Genomic DNA, 15,427 nt, shown 5'->3' with positions numbered 1-15,427 from the left:
TATATCTGCTGAAAGGGGATTGAGGTCCCTTCCCATACAGCAGCTAGACCAAAGGGACCAGGCGGAAGAATATGCTTTCCTGGTACCGGGGGCCCATGCCTTATTGATGAAGTCAGTAGCTTCTTCCGAAATTGGAATGGTAGATGAGGTATTCCTGATACCTTCCAAGCTGACAGGGTGAGCGTATTGTTGAGCACCAAGGGATGGGGATTCCCAAAGGGATCTAGCAGAAGGGATGGAAAAGAGGGTAGTAGAGAGGGAAAATCGATCGCCAATTCCAGAAGGGGGGGAAACTAAATCTGGGATTGCCAAAAGGGTACTACGAGAACCAGAGTTGCTCTCTGGCGCCTGACTTGGGCCAGAACTCTGGTAATCATAATAAAAGGAGGAAAGGCGTAGTTGGTCGATTGGGACAAATCCTGAAGAAAAGCATCTGAAGCCAATGCTGAAGGATCCGGGCGCCAACTGAAGAAGAGAGGAAGTTGGGCGTTGAGGCGGGAGGCGAACAGGTCTATATGGAAGGGACCCCACTTGTGGAGGATAGATTGAAAAGTTGAGGGGTGAAGTTTCCAGTCTCTGAGGAAGCGGGAATGCCAGTCCGCTGTCTGATTGAGGGAGCCAGGAAGATATTCCGCAGTGAGCGAAATCTGGTTGCTCAAGCAATATTCCCACAGGCTTTTTGCCAAGTCTGCCAACGGCTTCGATCTGGTTCCTCCCAGATGGTTTATGTATCGGACAGCCGAAACATTGTCCATACGGAGGAGGATGGTACACTGAACCCTGCCTTTTGCCAGACTCTTTATTGCAAAGGAACCTGCAAGCATCTCTAAATAATTGATGTGCAATCTGGACTCCCGTAACAACCATGTACCGCCAGTCGAGATTGGTCCATAGCGGGCTCCCCAGCCCGTCAGGCTTGCATCGGATTCTAACACAAGATCTGGGGCTGATGGAAAGATAGTTCTGCCATTCCAGGCATCTAAATGGTCTATCCACCATTGGAGTTCGAGGCGGGATTCCTGATCCATAAAGACCATGTCTGAATAAGCTAGACCTTTCCTGAGATGACAGATTTTTTGTCTTTGAAGAGCCCGATAATGTAATGGGCCGGGAAATATGGCCTGAATTGAAGAGGATAAGAGGCCCACAACCCTGGCTAGGGTCTTAGGGAAATCTGGGTTTTCCGAAGCGTTCTCCGAATCTCTGACTTGATGGAGTTCACTTTTTGAAGAGGAAGAGTCTCGCGATTCTGATGTAAGATGAGAATATCGTCGAGATAAATCAGCAGTCTGATGCCCAAAGATCTGAGATGTGCCGTCACTGGTTTCATCAGCTTTGTGAAGCACCAGGGTGCTGACGAGAGACCGAACGTCAGGGAAGAAAACTGATAAGTCAGACCGAGCCACTGAAACTGAAGGTATTTGCGGTGACCTTTGTGAATGGGAACTGAGAGGTATGCATCTTGCAGATCTAATCGGACCATGAAGTCGAGCGGGAGGAGAATATCCCGTAAGTGAAGAATTGTCTCCATTTTGAAATGTCGGTAGACGACAAACTGGTTGAAATACTTTACATTTATGACTGGTCTGAATTTATTGTTTTTCTTCTGGACTAGGAATAACGAACTGAGGAAACCTGAGGGATCTGGAGCTGAGATTTGGATGGCGTTTTTGGAAAGGAGAGACTTTACCTCTTCTGAAATAAGAAGAGACATTTCCGTCGAGAAAATTGGCGGAGGAGGGAAATAAACTTGGAGAGGTTGCGCATAGAATTCTATTTGGTATCCCTGAATAGTGTTTAGAACCCATGGATCGGTAATTAAAGAGCGCCATTTTTGAAGGAAAGAACTTAGTCTGCCCCCAATTGTAGGAGGACCAGAGGAAAGGCTTACCTTGGGTTTTGGTGGATCTGAATCCCCGTTGTCCATGGTATCCGTAATTAGAATACGCGAATGAGGAGCCTCTGAATCCTTGCGGATGAGTGAAACGGCCGGTAGAGCGGCTCCTGCCTGTACCGGCCCTGGTGAAAACCCGTTGATTAAACACTTTTTTGATATTCTGCTGAGCCTTATCAATAGAGGAAAAAGTTGCCACAAACTTTCCTAAATCCTTGATAAACAAGTCCCCGAAGAGACGGCCTTCCGCTTTGACTCCAGGATCCATGGACGCCAAATTAGAGAGTTTGGGATCCAACTTAAGTAGCAATCCCTTCCTTCTTTCATGTGTAATGGCTGCATTCGCGTTGCCCAACAAACAGAAAGCTCTATGAGTCCAGAGGGAGAGTTCTGAAGGGTCAATATCAGCATTGTCTGTTTTGGCTGATTCTGCCAGATCCAAAATACGAGCCAAAGGCCCCACCAAATCCAGGAGTTTATCCTGGCAATTCGACCAGGCTTTATCTACCCCTTTACGGGGGTCCTTGCCAAATTTTGAAAAGAACGTCAAGAGTGATTCGTCAATCACTGGTGTGGTAGTGATATTGGAAGAGAGAGAGGGTCTGGGGCATTCAGACCTTAACTTAGCTCTCGTCTGTTTATCCAGGGGAAGCCTTAACCTGGAAGCAATGTACTGTCCAACGTGACTCGCAGGAGACCACTCAGTAGAGTTAGGATGGTGGAGGTAAGAGGGATCGAACATGGGGTTACCTTCAGAGTCTAAAATAATTTTTGCAGAAAAAGGAGTAGAAATTTCAAGTTTAGGCTTTTTAGGGTAAGAAACCTGTGAGAGCGAGCCCCATACGTCAGAATCATCGTCATCCTCATCAATCTCCCCGATGTCCTCATCGGTATCTGAAATATGAGTGATTATCACTTGTTTTGGCGCTGGACCAGTATTTTTTATCTTAGACTTACGCTTTCCGGAAGCGTTAATAATATTCCCCTCCTTTGAAGGAGGCCTGGGAGGCATATCATCCTCAGTCAGGGGTGAAGAAGCTTCACCAACCAAAGCGCCATCTTTTTGTTTTACCAAATCCTTATTTTTTCTCTTTCTGCTATCCCCCGCAGACTGGGCCAAAAAGGATTGGAAAACCATATTTTGAACTGAACTTTCAAAGTTCTTTGACATTTTACTCATGGAGGCTGACACAGCCTTAGTCACAGCCTCGTTAATAAAGTCTCCAATATCATTACTGGTAGAAAAATCGGAAAAAGAGTTTTGCCCTTCCATATTATAAAGAAAAAACCAGGATAGCAAGGGTTAAAATTGTGTAAAGCTGAAGGAGAGGATAAAACACGCCCAAAAGGCGTGGCCCAGCAGGAAACCCGAGAGGAGAGAGAAAACCGGAAACCTCACAGTTTGTAACGCGAGGTCCAGCACAAGGAATGGCAAGCTGGCACCGAAAACGGAGAGAATTTATGGCCTGGAGCAGTAATCAGATAAGCGCCGAGCCGCGCTGTGGAACGGACGCTCTTCAATTGAAGCGCGTCCGTTAGAACGTTGGAGGCAGAAACCCTGCCTCAGACGCGCTCAAGCGCGTCGTGCAGAACCGGGCCCTGGGACCGGAATGAAGCCTCGCGTGCTGCGCGCCGCGAAAACGCCCAAATTCAACCACTGATACGCGCCCAACTATAAACCACAAAAGGCATATAAACAAGAGGTACAGTAAACATGCATTAAATATAAACATATAACAGTGAAAAATAACGTGACTTATCTTGACTGCGAGCATCAAGAAAGAGGGCTGGTCGCAGTCAAGTGTGATGTATGCATAGCTGTCATGATTGTGAGTGGTGCATCTGTTATTACGTTTTTCGCTCCCATTGGCTTTTGTTGTTCTAAGCCATTTGGGAGTTGTAGTTTTCTTGACTGCTGCTATTGAGATTAAAGCAAGTAAGAGAAGTATAATACGAGCCTCCGTTCTTGCCATAAAATTGTGTAGTCCTGGATACATGTTTCAGTTGGGAGTCATGGCTCGGCTCTAGAAGTTCATGCGAAAATCCCTCAGAGCAGAGATCCTCCTGAATAGCATCAAAACAGAGCCCCGTGAACATCGGGTGTCTGATACGGGGTCACCATCCACCTGATGAATTGGTGTGAGCCGTGGAGTCTGCAATGCTACCAGCATCCTAGCGGTTCAATGTCTGACTGTGCCATGGCGCAAATGCATGTTTTCCAGGTCCATATTTGAGTATCTCGTCCAATGTGGATCCTGCAGTTGCACCTCAGGGTGCTTCCAGCAAAAAATCTGCCTCACTGTCCCACTGACTAGGGCAGCACTGCAGGAAACAAGATGAGTGCAATTAAATTAGTTATGTTTACCTCTTTGAGAAAGCGCCGCCAGGCAGTGACGGATTTGACTTTTGCCTCAACAGGCACTAAAAACATGACATCCCTCTGTATCATTCAGAGTAAGCAAGACATGTGGAAGCCCAGACGTGAAATGTGGTCTGGACAGTGTTACCCGAAGAATGTACGTTGCGCAAGGCGCTGCGCCGGGGACAGAGCCAGTATTAGTGCAGCACGCACAGCACTATTGTGCACCCAGTTATAGCTCTGGAGGCACATGGCACCCTTGCTGCACCACTAGCAGCTGTGCCATGCTTTTCTACTACAGGAGAGATGGGGCCAGATGTATCAAAGCTTTTTGCATTCGCAAACGGTGCGAATGCCCGTTTGCAAATGCAAAAAGCCATTTCAGAATATATCAAAGGCATTCAGAATGCAATTTTAAGGAATCGCTAAAATAGCAATTCCTTATAATTGCGACCCTATTTAGAGAGTCTCAAATTGCCACTCTCTAAATAAAAAATCGCAAATAAGGAATCCTTATTTGCGATTTCTTAAGCACATGTAAGAAGCAATTCCTTAATGCGAATTGGGCATTATGGAATCGCTATTTACCACCAAGTTGAACTTGGTGGTAACCATGTGCAAATTTTAAAAATGCATTTAGAATGCAATTTTTAAATGTACATGTAAAGCACACATGCCCTTTTGGCATGTGTGCACCTTACATGTTGCAAAAAAATGTTTTGGGGTGCAGCAGAGGTGGCCTTAGGCCCCCAGCACCCTGGGGTTTTGCATTTCCAAAATTGTGAATTCCAGTTAGGAATTCGCAATTTTGGAAATGCAAAAAATTCGCAAATATGGGACTACAGGCCCATAGGTGCGAATGGGGCCGGTATCGCAATTTGCGATTCGGTAATAGCATTTGCGATTTTTAAGAAATCGCTATTACCGAATCACAAAATGCATTCTTGATACATCTGGCCCTAAAACACTCAGCATTATATGTTTTAAACGGGGCAATCAAATATAACAATAATGACCAAAGAATTATTTCACAAGTGTTGGCTGCCTCTCATGGCATGCTAATTATAATTATTGTGCTAATGATTATGTCTGAACCAGTAACTAGCTTCTCCTTCCTCTCAGTCCCACCATGCAAACCCCTTTGCCCATCTGGGTACATCAGCCTGGACACCTTGTACCGTCAGCCCTACCCTTGCCATCCAGAATGGACTCTCAGCAGCCAGTGCCAATGAAACAGTCCTAGGTTTGCCACCCTGCCCAGAGAAGAATACTATCCACTTGTTCACGCATTACCATTCTGCAAAGGCCTGGACATGATTCTCAATTAGAACATTATATGAAATTATCTATGATCATTTTTAACATGGCATTTTCCCCTTTGTGTAGTTTAGTTTTCAGTCAGGGGTCACTAGGGCAGCTGTTGAACACATTCTTAAGTGTTTTCTTCTTACATTTGCTGTTTAAGTAATGTTCTGATAAGGGGAAAATACCTGCTCTCATTGCTTTTTGTAATTTTTGTACCAGCCGGATCATTACAATACCAGTCATGCCAGTGTTAAACCGGCCACGTGGCAACCCTCCCCAGCCCCCCTTTTCCAACAGTAAAGTGCGGGCTGGTGGGAGCAACACAGGGAATGTACCACCGAGCATGCTACTCCTAATCAGAAAACACTTCTCATGCCTTTCCAAACCCAGCAGCGGACTGGCACCGACTGGGTGGGAGCTCACATGAGCTCTGAAGATGCATGACATAAGGTTCAACTGAGCCAGTGCGGTGGCTAAACTAGCAGGCAATAGTTTTACCCATGATGCATGCCCCTTGGCAGGGCTGAACATACCCAACTGGCCTGAGTCATGTCAGCTGTGACCCAGCATCCACAAGGCCAGGCCCTTGCTCTTCTGATTTCCTGTTGCTCTACTAACCTTAACTTTCGCCCACATTACTGGTGAAGTTTTGACTTTGCATGTGTTTGAAAATCTCGCAATCTGATTGGGCTCAGAGAGAATCCTCACAGGTTGTTTGTTATTCATGCTCCTTGACCCCGATTACACTCGGACAAGTCAACTGCATTGGATTGCACTGATGAACCCCAAACTGGGTGGAACATCCCTGGTAGGTGGAAATACTTAAGAGATGTCTGCCGATTGCTACCACAGTCCAGTTTGAATTATCACTTTCGTAAGAACATGATCTTGTCTTGAATTTCTCCTTGGTCTCACCTAAGGTAAATTGAGGGTTATTATCATAGCCGTAGCCTCAACAGGTGACTTGACTCTGGTGTGTAATCTGTCATCAGAGGGATGTACGGTCTTAGATACTTCCCTAGCACGTTTTTTTCTGTACTGCACAGAAAAGTCTTGCATTGCACATAACCACTATCGTCATAAAATGCACCAAGAATATTACTCCTTGCAAATGTTGATTGCGATTATGGACCATAGACCTTATGTATGAACCAATTTTGCATTTCTTAACACTGCAAGTAGCTATTTCAGGCTGTTAGGAAATGCAAAATTGCCTTTACGTAGGAACGAAAGGCATAAGCAGCGTGGAAAATGTGATTTCTACCCAGTAGAAATCGCATTTTGGGAATTTCAAAATAGGAATTTTCTATTTGCGATTCGGTAACCACATGTAGAGAGCATTTTCTACTTTGGCGCAAGGGGCTTGTAGATAAGCCCCCTTGTCTTTCATCTGCTGTGCTCGCGCAAGGGAGCTTTAGAGACGCAAAATACAATTTGATGGTATAGCCCTGTAAGCTTTCTTTCACGGAAATCTTTAGTTGTCTGTTCTCGAGGACCGGGAAATAATATTCACAGATTAGGTCCCCAGCTTTCAGTAATGACTCAGTGGGGGAGGGGTACCCGGATTCCAATAATGATTCAGTGGGTGTCCCCGGGACCCCGCAATGAAAAATATGGGGTCCACCGAAGTTAAAAGGTTAGGAACCACTGATTAGGGCATGCATTTTGCCGATGGTTATTTGGCCAAACACTGTCCCTTTGACTTTACATAATGCCCTTTCGTTACATAAAGTAGGTCTTGCAGTATAAAGAACATAGAACAACAGCGCTACCTTGTGCACTCGTGTATTTTTTGCAGGCGTTACATTCAGAATGTTAGCCAAATTACTTACAATTTGCAACTGGTTCCCAAATTGCAATTTCTACAGGCTCGATATTTGGGAATCGGAATTTCAGACATATGGGCCCATGACGCTAGAGAAATAAAGCCTTGATTGAGAGTTGAGTTCCTTGTCTGCCCCCTCTACATTGATAATGAATGTCGTATTACATTCCATGTTTCTGCATAAATGGCTCATTCCAAGCAGCGAGCACATTAATTACTTCATTACTGTACCCTATGCTGCTACAGTTTTCAATTTGGGCATGTTCTGTACCTCCATATATCCTTCTCCGCCTCAGATAGTGTATCCTGAGAAATTAAAAGCAGGGTGAACTTTCAGCATAACAAGTGTAATTTTCTTAGGGCAGACCTATTGTTCCTGTGTGGAAAATTTTCCAAAGAAAAAAGTTATCCAAAAAAAACTCAGAAAATTGCTCTTCAACTGCAACATTTTTGTTTGAGTGTGAAGATTTGGCCATTGTCATTTGTCTTCAGGGTGCGTCACACGTTTTTAGTTATTGGAAAAGGGCTCGGAGCCCTGTCGACGTCACGTCAGTGTGTTTCATTGGTTCGTGGGCTTGCCTAGTAAAATCTGCTTGCTTTCATTAGTGGAAGGCATGCACACGTCATGCCTTTTCCGGTGGTTAGCCCTCCTCGAGCGCAGCGACCAAGTACAGAAAACATGCGAGGCTCGCTGTTTTCTGTCGAATCGTGGACTACTTTTTCTCTATTTTCCTAGCGTGATTTCGCTTGGCAGAAGTCGAGCGCTTTACACCGTAAATTTCACTTTTTCGGGTTACGTACATAAAAGCACTTTTGCCGATAGATGAAAAGTCGGGTTAGGAGTTTACAACGCGATCAGCTCTAACATGAGCAAACGCGAGACCAGTTGCATTGCAAATGCTTGTTCTTTTTTAGCTTCCTTTGTTGATAGGTTTAGCTCATGTTTACTGTCAGTGAAAGCAAACGGTGGTAGACATTCTTATACGTTTCTGAGGTGCTGCACCTTTATTTGGTGGTTTGATTAGTCTCCGATTTAAAGGTACATTATCTGGTACTTAAGTCAGTATGAGAGAAGTGCGGAGGGTTGATGTGAATCTTCAAGTTTGCTATGGTAAGTATATAGATATTAAACTCTGCACTGTTAGGAATTTATGCAAATTTATTTATGCCTCTTAATAATAATTCAAAAGTGCCACACAATTCCTTTTCACCTATGTGGCATCCGTATATGATACATTCAACTGTGAATAGTATTTATATGTGTAACATAGCTTATTTGTATGGAACAGGAGCGGATGCTGTGGCAACAGGCCATTATGCAAGAACGTCACAAGATGATGATGATGTTTTTCAGCAGAAATACGTCAAGAGGCCTGAGGGACTTTTTAGGAACAGATTTGAAGTCAGGAATGGTAAGTGGCATGATCATATTTGCATTTAACGACATTTAAATATAAAGAGTGGATACTGGCATGATTTGTACGGTTGCCTGTAACTTGAAGCAGATAATTGTTTAGTTAGAGATGTTGTGTCAGCTTTGTGTCTGCTACAGACACATTTAGAAACTGTTGCTTCAAACCTTAGGTTTCATTTACTAGAAAGTGGTGCAGTGCGGCACCCAATTTGGCAGTGCTGCGACGCATCACTTCAGAAATGCAGGGATGTGTCGTATTTAAAGCAATACGGCACACCTCTGTGTTTTCCCTAGCGCTGGTGCTAAATTTAGCTGCCTAGCGACAACGCAGGCACCCTTGCACCAAAGTGCAAGGGTGCCTGCGTTGCAGGAACTGATTGTTTATGTGCAGGAAGGTTTTCCTTCCTGCACATAAACAATGAATAATAGCGATTTATACTTCTCTGTGTGCTGCAGAATGAGGCACACATAAAAGTAGCAAATCTTCATTATTTAATGATTAGTATTTCAACTTTTTACGCCATTCTAACTCCACCCCTGTGGTGGCGTTAGTTTTTGGTGCTACCTCAAGTTTACGATTTATTGTAAATCTGGGACAGCTCAAAATGCAGTGGGTGTTGCAGTGGAACAGCCCACATCAACACCCATTGCATGCCCCATTCACGCTAAGTGATGCGTGTAGAGGGGCCTTTTAACAAGGCGGCATCAAGCCACAAGAAGTGGCTTAACGCCGCCTTTTAAATATGGCACAGGGCTTTGCGCCACTGGAGCGTCCCTAAAAGTGACGCTTCAGTGGTGCAAGGGGCTTTGTCTTTCAACTGTTGTGCTCGAGCAGGGGTGCTTTAGAGCTACAAAATACAATTTGATGGTATATTCCTGTAAGCTTTCTTTCACGGAAATCTTTAGTTGTCTGTTTCCCAGTGGCAGCCGGTAAATTTAGGAGGAAGGTGGGGACACACATGCACACTCACTCAATCACTCACTCATTCATTCATTCATTCATTCACACACACACACTCATCCATTCACATCACTCATTATCAAGTATTGCAAACATACACGCACGCACCAAACATTCATTTTAAAAAACACACACACTTACCTTTAGCTCTGCCTCGGAGGTGCCAGGAGGAGTGGGACTGCTGCCTTGAGGGAAGGTACCAGTCCCAACTTCGTCACAGAGTGGGATGGGGTCAGTGAGACGCCTGACCCGACCCCACTCTGTGACGAGGTGTCACTGATTGACACTCGCCCTGGGCGCTTCAGGTCTTAAACCAGAAGTGCCCAGGTCGAAGTCAATGGGTGACGCCTCCCCTTGTAACCGAGGGGGAGGGCCTCGAGGCACCTTTGCTCAGCTGAAAAGGTCACACCCATAGGAAGCGGTGACCTCTTCAGCCCAGCAAAGTTTAGCTCAGGCAGCCAGGAGCCTGCTGCAAATTGTGCATGTCTAGCTCCTGTCTGCCTGATCTGAAAATGAATAGTTTCTGTCAGGCTGACCTTTGCTCAGCCTGACAGACATTCTTCTTGAGGGGCAAAAGGTGGGGGGGGGGCATGACCCCTCAGCCCCAATGGATGGGCCGTGGCTGCTGTTTCCGAGGACCGATGTAATCCATTATTCATTCAGGGCTTGCATTCTCCCGATGTTTTTTTGGCCAAAAGCTGTCCCTTTGACTTTACATAATGGCTTTTCTTGACTTAAAGTAGTTCTTTCAGTATAACGTACATAGAGCAACGGCGCCACCTTGTGCACTTGTGTGGGTGTTGCAGGCCATACATTCAAAATGCTAGCGAAATTACTTGCGATTTGCTAATGCTTGTGTTTCTTATATTGAGCCTTGGGTTGCAGGGCAGCCTCAGTTTGCAGGTTGCTAGGTGCCAGTTTCAGACAAGGCAGTTGTGCCCTAAAAAAAGACAGTGACGAAAGGTTATACGTTCTAAGACTAATGTGTTTGTAAGAGTGAAAAACTGCAGACGGTGTATGGTGCTCAGAAGGAGAGGTAGGATGTTCCACTGGTTCAAGCTACCTAGGCTTTATCGTTTAGGCATCACTTTTACCAGATTTATGGTTAAGCGTGATCTCTAAGGAATGTATTTGGTGATTATTACTCAGAATTTTCAAATGATTCCTGTTGTGAACCAGGATCCACTACAGGCTCTTTAATGCATGTTGAATTTGGTCTCAAGGTTTCATGCCATAGATCATTCTAGTAGCCTCATTCTGTGCCAATTCAAGAGGTTTTCACTGTTTTCTCAACCCTATACTTAGTTTTCTAATTTGGCCTGATGATTTGAAGCAAATTAGGGGGAGATCAGAGTCCTTAACAGTGTGTTGAGTTTGAGCATAAAAAGAAAAAAATAGTGACAACATTATCCTTTGTGTTTACCATTTGCATTGATCTTAGATTCGCTCTCATGGAACTGTACTTTTATCTTGCCAGAGCCAAACAAATCTTCATGAGATTGGTCTTCTGCTGATGTCCCGTAGCAGTTGGTAATGCTCCATGCAGTGATCAGAAAAAAAAATTCAGACAGGACTTACATATAACACTGTGGAGGCCCAAGAGACCATTATAACAGCACAACTTTGAGAACATGATAGGTTCCCAGTACATTTGTGTGGTGGGCCATACAGAGCCCTAACAGAAGTCCCACAAACCAAGCAAGTAATATCCAACTAGCTATCATTGACTTGAGGCCTATGGAGACAGCCATGACATAGGTTGAATAATTCCAAAGATGCAAGGGGAGTCTTTGAGGTAAGGTGTTAGATCCACAAATCCCAGGATCCTAGAATACTGCAGTAAATTCTTCAATCTGGTTTCAGCCTCTCTCTCAGATGAGGCACATAGTCACAGTTTTTGAGGTGTCTACATGGGTACATGATTAAGTGTGGTGGGGGGGGGGGGTGACTAACAACTGCACAGCACACTTGTGACACTTATTATCTTGGGCAGCCAGCACAGACAACATCCTGAGTAGCAACCCCCGGAGCAAGGAGGGGAAGGGGCTAATCGTAATGACCAGGGCCAGAGATGAATGGGGTGGAGGCAAGCATCTGTGACAACCATGCCACTTTCACTTGATATTCCTAAGTACAAAGTAAAACAATGGTTTCAGGAAGAAGTAACCCATACTTTAACCCATACTTTAACCCATACTTCTGGCAGGTTCCACATGAGGCGCAGCTATGACCTTTGCGTCCAACTATTGACCATTTGGTTGTTACTGAGTAACAACTTGTTTTCCCATGGCTTTTCAGAAAAAATGGAGAAAGGATATTAACCCTTAGTTGAGTCTCATTGTATTGTCAAATGGCATAGTAATTATATGGATGAATTATGCTAGATAAGGAAACATCAGTCACCAGGAGTTTCTAGTTTCTGTGAGAATGGGATCCATGATTGTTGGATGGGACTTACAAGAATGGCTGGTCCAGGTCCTACTGGTGATCTTGACGTGTTAAGTTTTTTACTGGTTGTACAGTCTGTGATTCAATGACCAAAATAATTGTTACAGTGTTCCAGCATTTAAGCCAGAACTGATGGAATGATTTTCTTAGTGTTTTCCCATTGATCAAACAATACTTTTTCACAGATCAATGTGATCTTTGCCCCAAACACTCCTGTACCCCTTCTCAAAGAGATTGTGGTGAGGAAGTGCAATTATTCTCTGCAGAGGGCTTGAAAGCGTCATAAAACGTAAAAGGCTGTCCATTATGGATGCTGGGCACTGTTATAATCCTGAAAAGTGTCTGTGTGTTTTTGTAAACAGTTTTTAAAGAATATATTGTTGGTGTCTACAGAGGGCTCTGTCTGTAATGTCTACGGTGACTGTTGTCTGGTTTGAATAGGCCGGGATAAATACAATATAAAAAGATTGTGATTACTACATTATATTTATCTTGCTATCAAGAACGATTTAGGATGTTCTTTTTCATGTTGGCAAGTGGTTTAGGTGAACCTTAAGATCTATGGTGTTGCTGTTTGTTGGGTCTTGGCTGGTCTTAAACATTAATTAAACGACGGGTTGTGATTGGTTGACCTAAGTACTACTAGTATTGTTAAATCTGATTACTTTAGGAACAGAACAACTTAGCTTCAATACCTGCAAGTCTTTGAAACATAGACCAGAAACAATTGCCCAATCCAGAGTTTGACTTATCTTTGATCTCTTGGACAAGTAGGGCCACACTAAAAACTCTCAATAAATTATTCTGCTGCAGTTCTTTTCCTAGCAAATTAAAGTCCGATACCAAAAGGACATTGGCATTTAGAGTGCTACTTCTTCTGAAGATTGCAGTTCTTTCAAGATTTTAGCATAAAAAAGTGGCCGTAATATCCATGGATTTGTAAAATGATTTTAGAGCAATGAGTTCTGAATGCCAAAAGCCACCCTGTCACCCTTTTTTGTCTTTATTTTGCACATATATTGTCTGGTAGCATTTCTTCCAAGATGGTAAAGATGTGAAAGCAAGCTTCTGTATTGACTAGATCGCTGGTTTCCTGTTTTTTGTGATAAAATGTATCGTAATAGGGAGGCACTAAAAACAAACATTTGCAATGCAACAGGTCTCGCACATTTCTAACAAGTTAATTGTTATCTTTTGACAGCAACGCCCACGTGCAAAAAAAAACCCTGAAAAACAAGTGGAAACTGAGAAAAGACAACTTAACAAAATAAAGTTAGCCTTGAAAAAAAAGTTGGAATTTTGTTTGTCATGCTGGGCACGTTTTTGCCAGTCACTAGCCATCTGTTTTTGGGGCACTGGAGGTTAGAACAAAATAGTACCTCAATCACATCGGGAGCAGCAGACGGGAACTAAATAAGTTGAAATCAATTAGTGCTTGATCCCTGCTACACACAGAGGAATGGAAAGAATGGCAAACATGCCTTGGCGATTTATGAGGCTGTAAAAAAGAGTGCCATGCAAACCAAAAAACGGTGAGCAACAGGCGGGCTCCAAGCCCTTTACTGAACACAACAGTGTCTCACATGTGAGACGCATGCACAAGCACTCGCAAGCTCGACCCTAAAAACAAGGACAACCCAATATGGCTTAATGGAACCTGGGTAATGAGTCTATTGGAAACAGTGGTTCATTGGGGACTCATTTTAAGATATGCATTCACACAGTTTGTAGTAACCTAATTGCCAAGGCTATAAATGTCATAAGAAAAACTAACCAGGAAACATGTTTTTTAATTAAAAACAAAAAAATATTAGCAAATAAGACGATGAGTGTAGTGCTCATATCTCCCAAGTGATCATGCAGTGGAAAGGCACTTTTATTTTATTGGCATTTCATAAACAGAGGTAGACAACGAGGCATGTCTATTTCCTTCATTATCACACTTACACAGATGAGTACAGTTTGGGGCTTGGCATATTCATCTGCCAATTTTAGTACAGAGTTTGTGGTACGCATCTCCGGGAGTTTCGTATGAATACCACATGGCCAGTCTTCCAAACAAGTGTGGTGCTTTAGGATGGGAGTGTGGCAGCTATGGTCCCAACAGGGCTTGGGTGAGTGTGCAGGGAAAATGTGACATTTGACCATCATGACCACCTAATATATTCCATTTGTGTGAAATTAAACCAACTTTAAACTCGCCCTAAACCTGTACAGTCCTAGGTCATCAAGAACGTATTCAGGTGTAAGAGGTGCTGTGCAGTGTGCTCTGTTGGTGATGGCCACGGTTGGGGGGGTACGGGTCGAAACTGACAGAGGGATTCCCTCATCTCCCCACCAATAGTATTGACTGCTACTGTGTATCTACAACAAAAATAACCGTGGTTCAAATGGTGTTCCTTGGTTAAAACGCGTGGATCCACAGTACAGTTTTTGAATTTATGAGAGGGATTGTCATCTGTTTGTTGAAGCATCAATGACATATCTACCTATTCATTAGTTATAAGGTGGTGGTCAGGACAGTTAAAACATCGCGATTGAACTAGAATACGTCTACAAGACAAACCAGTGAAGGGATATTAGATTAGTTCATGAAAAATGGTTGAATAATTGAATGTGGAGACTAGCTTAAAAGCACATTAACTGCGCCATCGACGAGGTATGACTTACTGAAATAAATAATAAGGCGCTAAGGGTGAATAATATTAATGTATACAGAAAATGGTTGAGAAGCACCAGTGGTTAGCTGAAAAAAGGAATATTCACTACGGCAAAATAGGTGTTGCCTCATTCTATTATGATAATAAGCAAGAGAGAAAAAAAGGAGGAAGGAGTTGCAAAAACTGGATGAGAGCTTACCCTGTAAGTTGATCTAGAGGCTGGAAGCCACCAATACAGAAGTGAGAATTGACAGTGTATGAAAGAAATCAGTGTCTGGCAGCACAAGGGACTGTCACCTGCATGGTGTGCAGTTGTGCTCCATGCCCTGATTGCGCATATGCGAGTATATGGTATCCTGATGTTTGGATGTTCGTCGCCGGCCTTATGCAAATCTAGTGTGTGCACAAAGGATCTGCCCTTGCCCTCTCCTGGACCTGGAGGGGTACAACAAATGAATTCTCCAAAGTTACCGGGACCACTGTCTTGGTCACGGATTCAAGCATGTAGAGCAATGGTGGCAGCATACTGTGATACTGTGTTTTGCAGTGATCTCAGTGTTA

The 15,427-nt window shown here is 43.8% G+C and overlaps 1 protein-coding gene across 1 annotated transcript in view; it reads left to right on the top strand.

The window, feature by feature from the left end:
* TRMU (tRNA mitochondrial 2-thiouridylase) overlaps positions 1 to 15,427 on the top strand; it is a 108,822-nt gene that overhangs the window by 22,336 nt on the left and 71,059 nt on the right. The window contains exon 4 of the mRNA XM_069229731.1: positions 8,673 to 8,795. Within this exon, the coding sequence (XP_069085832.1) occupies positions 8,673 to 8,795 (123 nt within the window). The remainder of the gene's footprint in view (positions 1 to 8,672; positions 8,796 to 15,427) is intronic.

This window comes from Pleurodeles waltl, chromosome 4_1 (assembly GCF_031143425.1).
Source record: "Pleurodeles waltl isolate 20211129_DDA chromosome 4_1, aPleWal1.hap1.20221129, whole genome shotgun sequence".
NCBI lineage: Eukaryota > Metazoa > Chordata > Amphibia > Caudata > Salamandridae > Pleurodeles > Pleurodeles waltl.
This window is presented reverse-complemented; position numbering and strand designations above follow the sequence as displayed.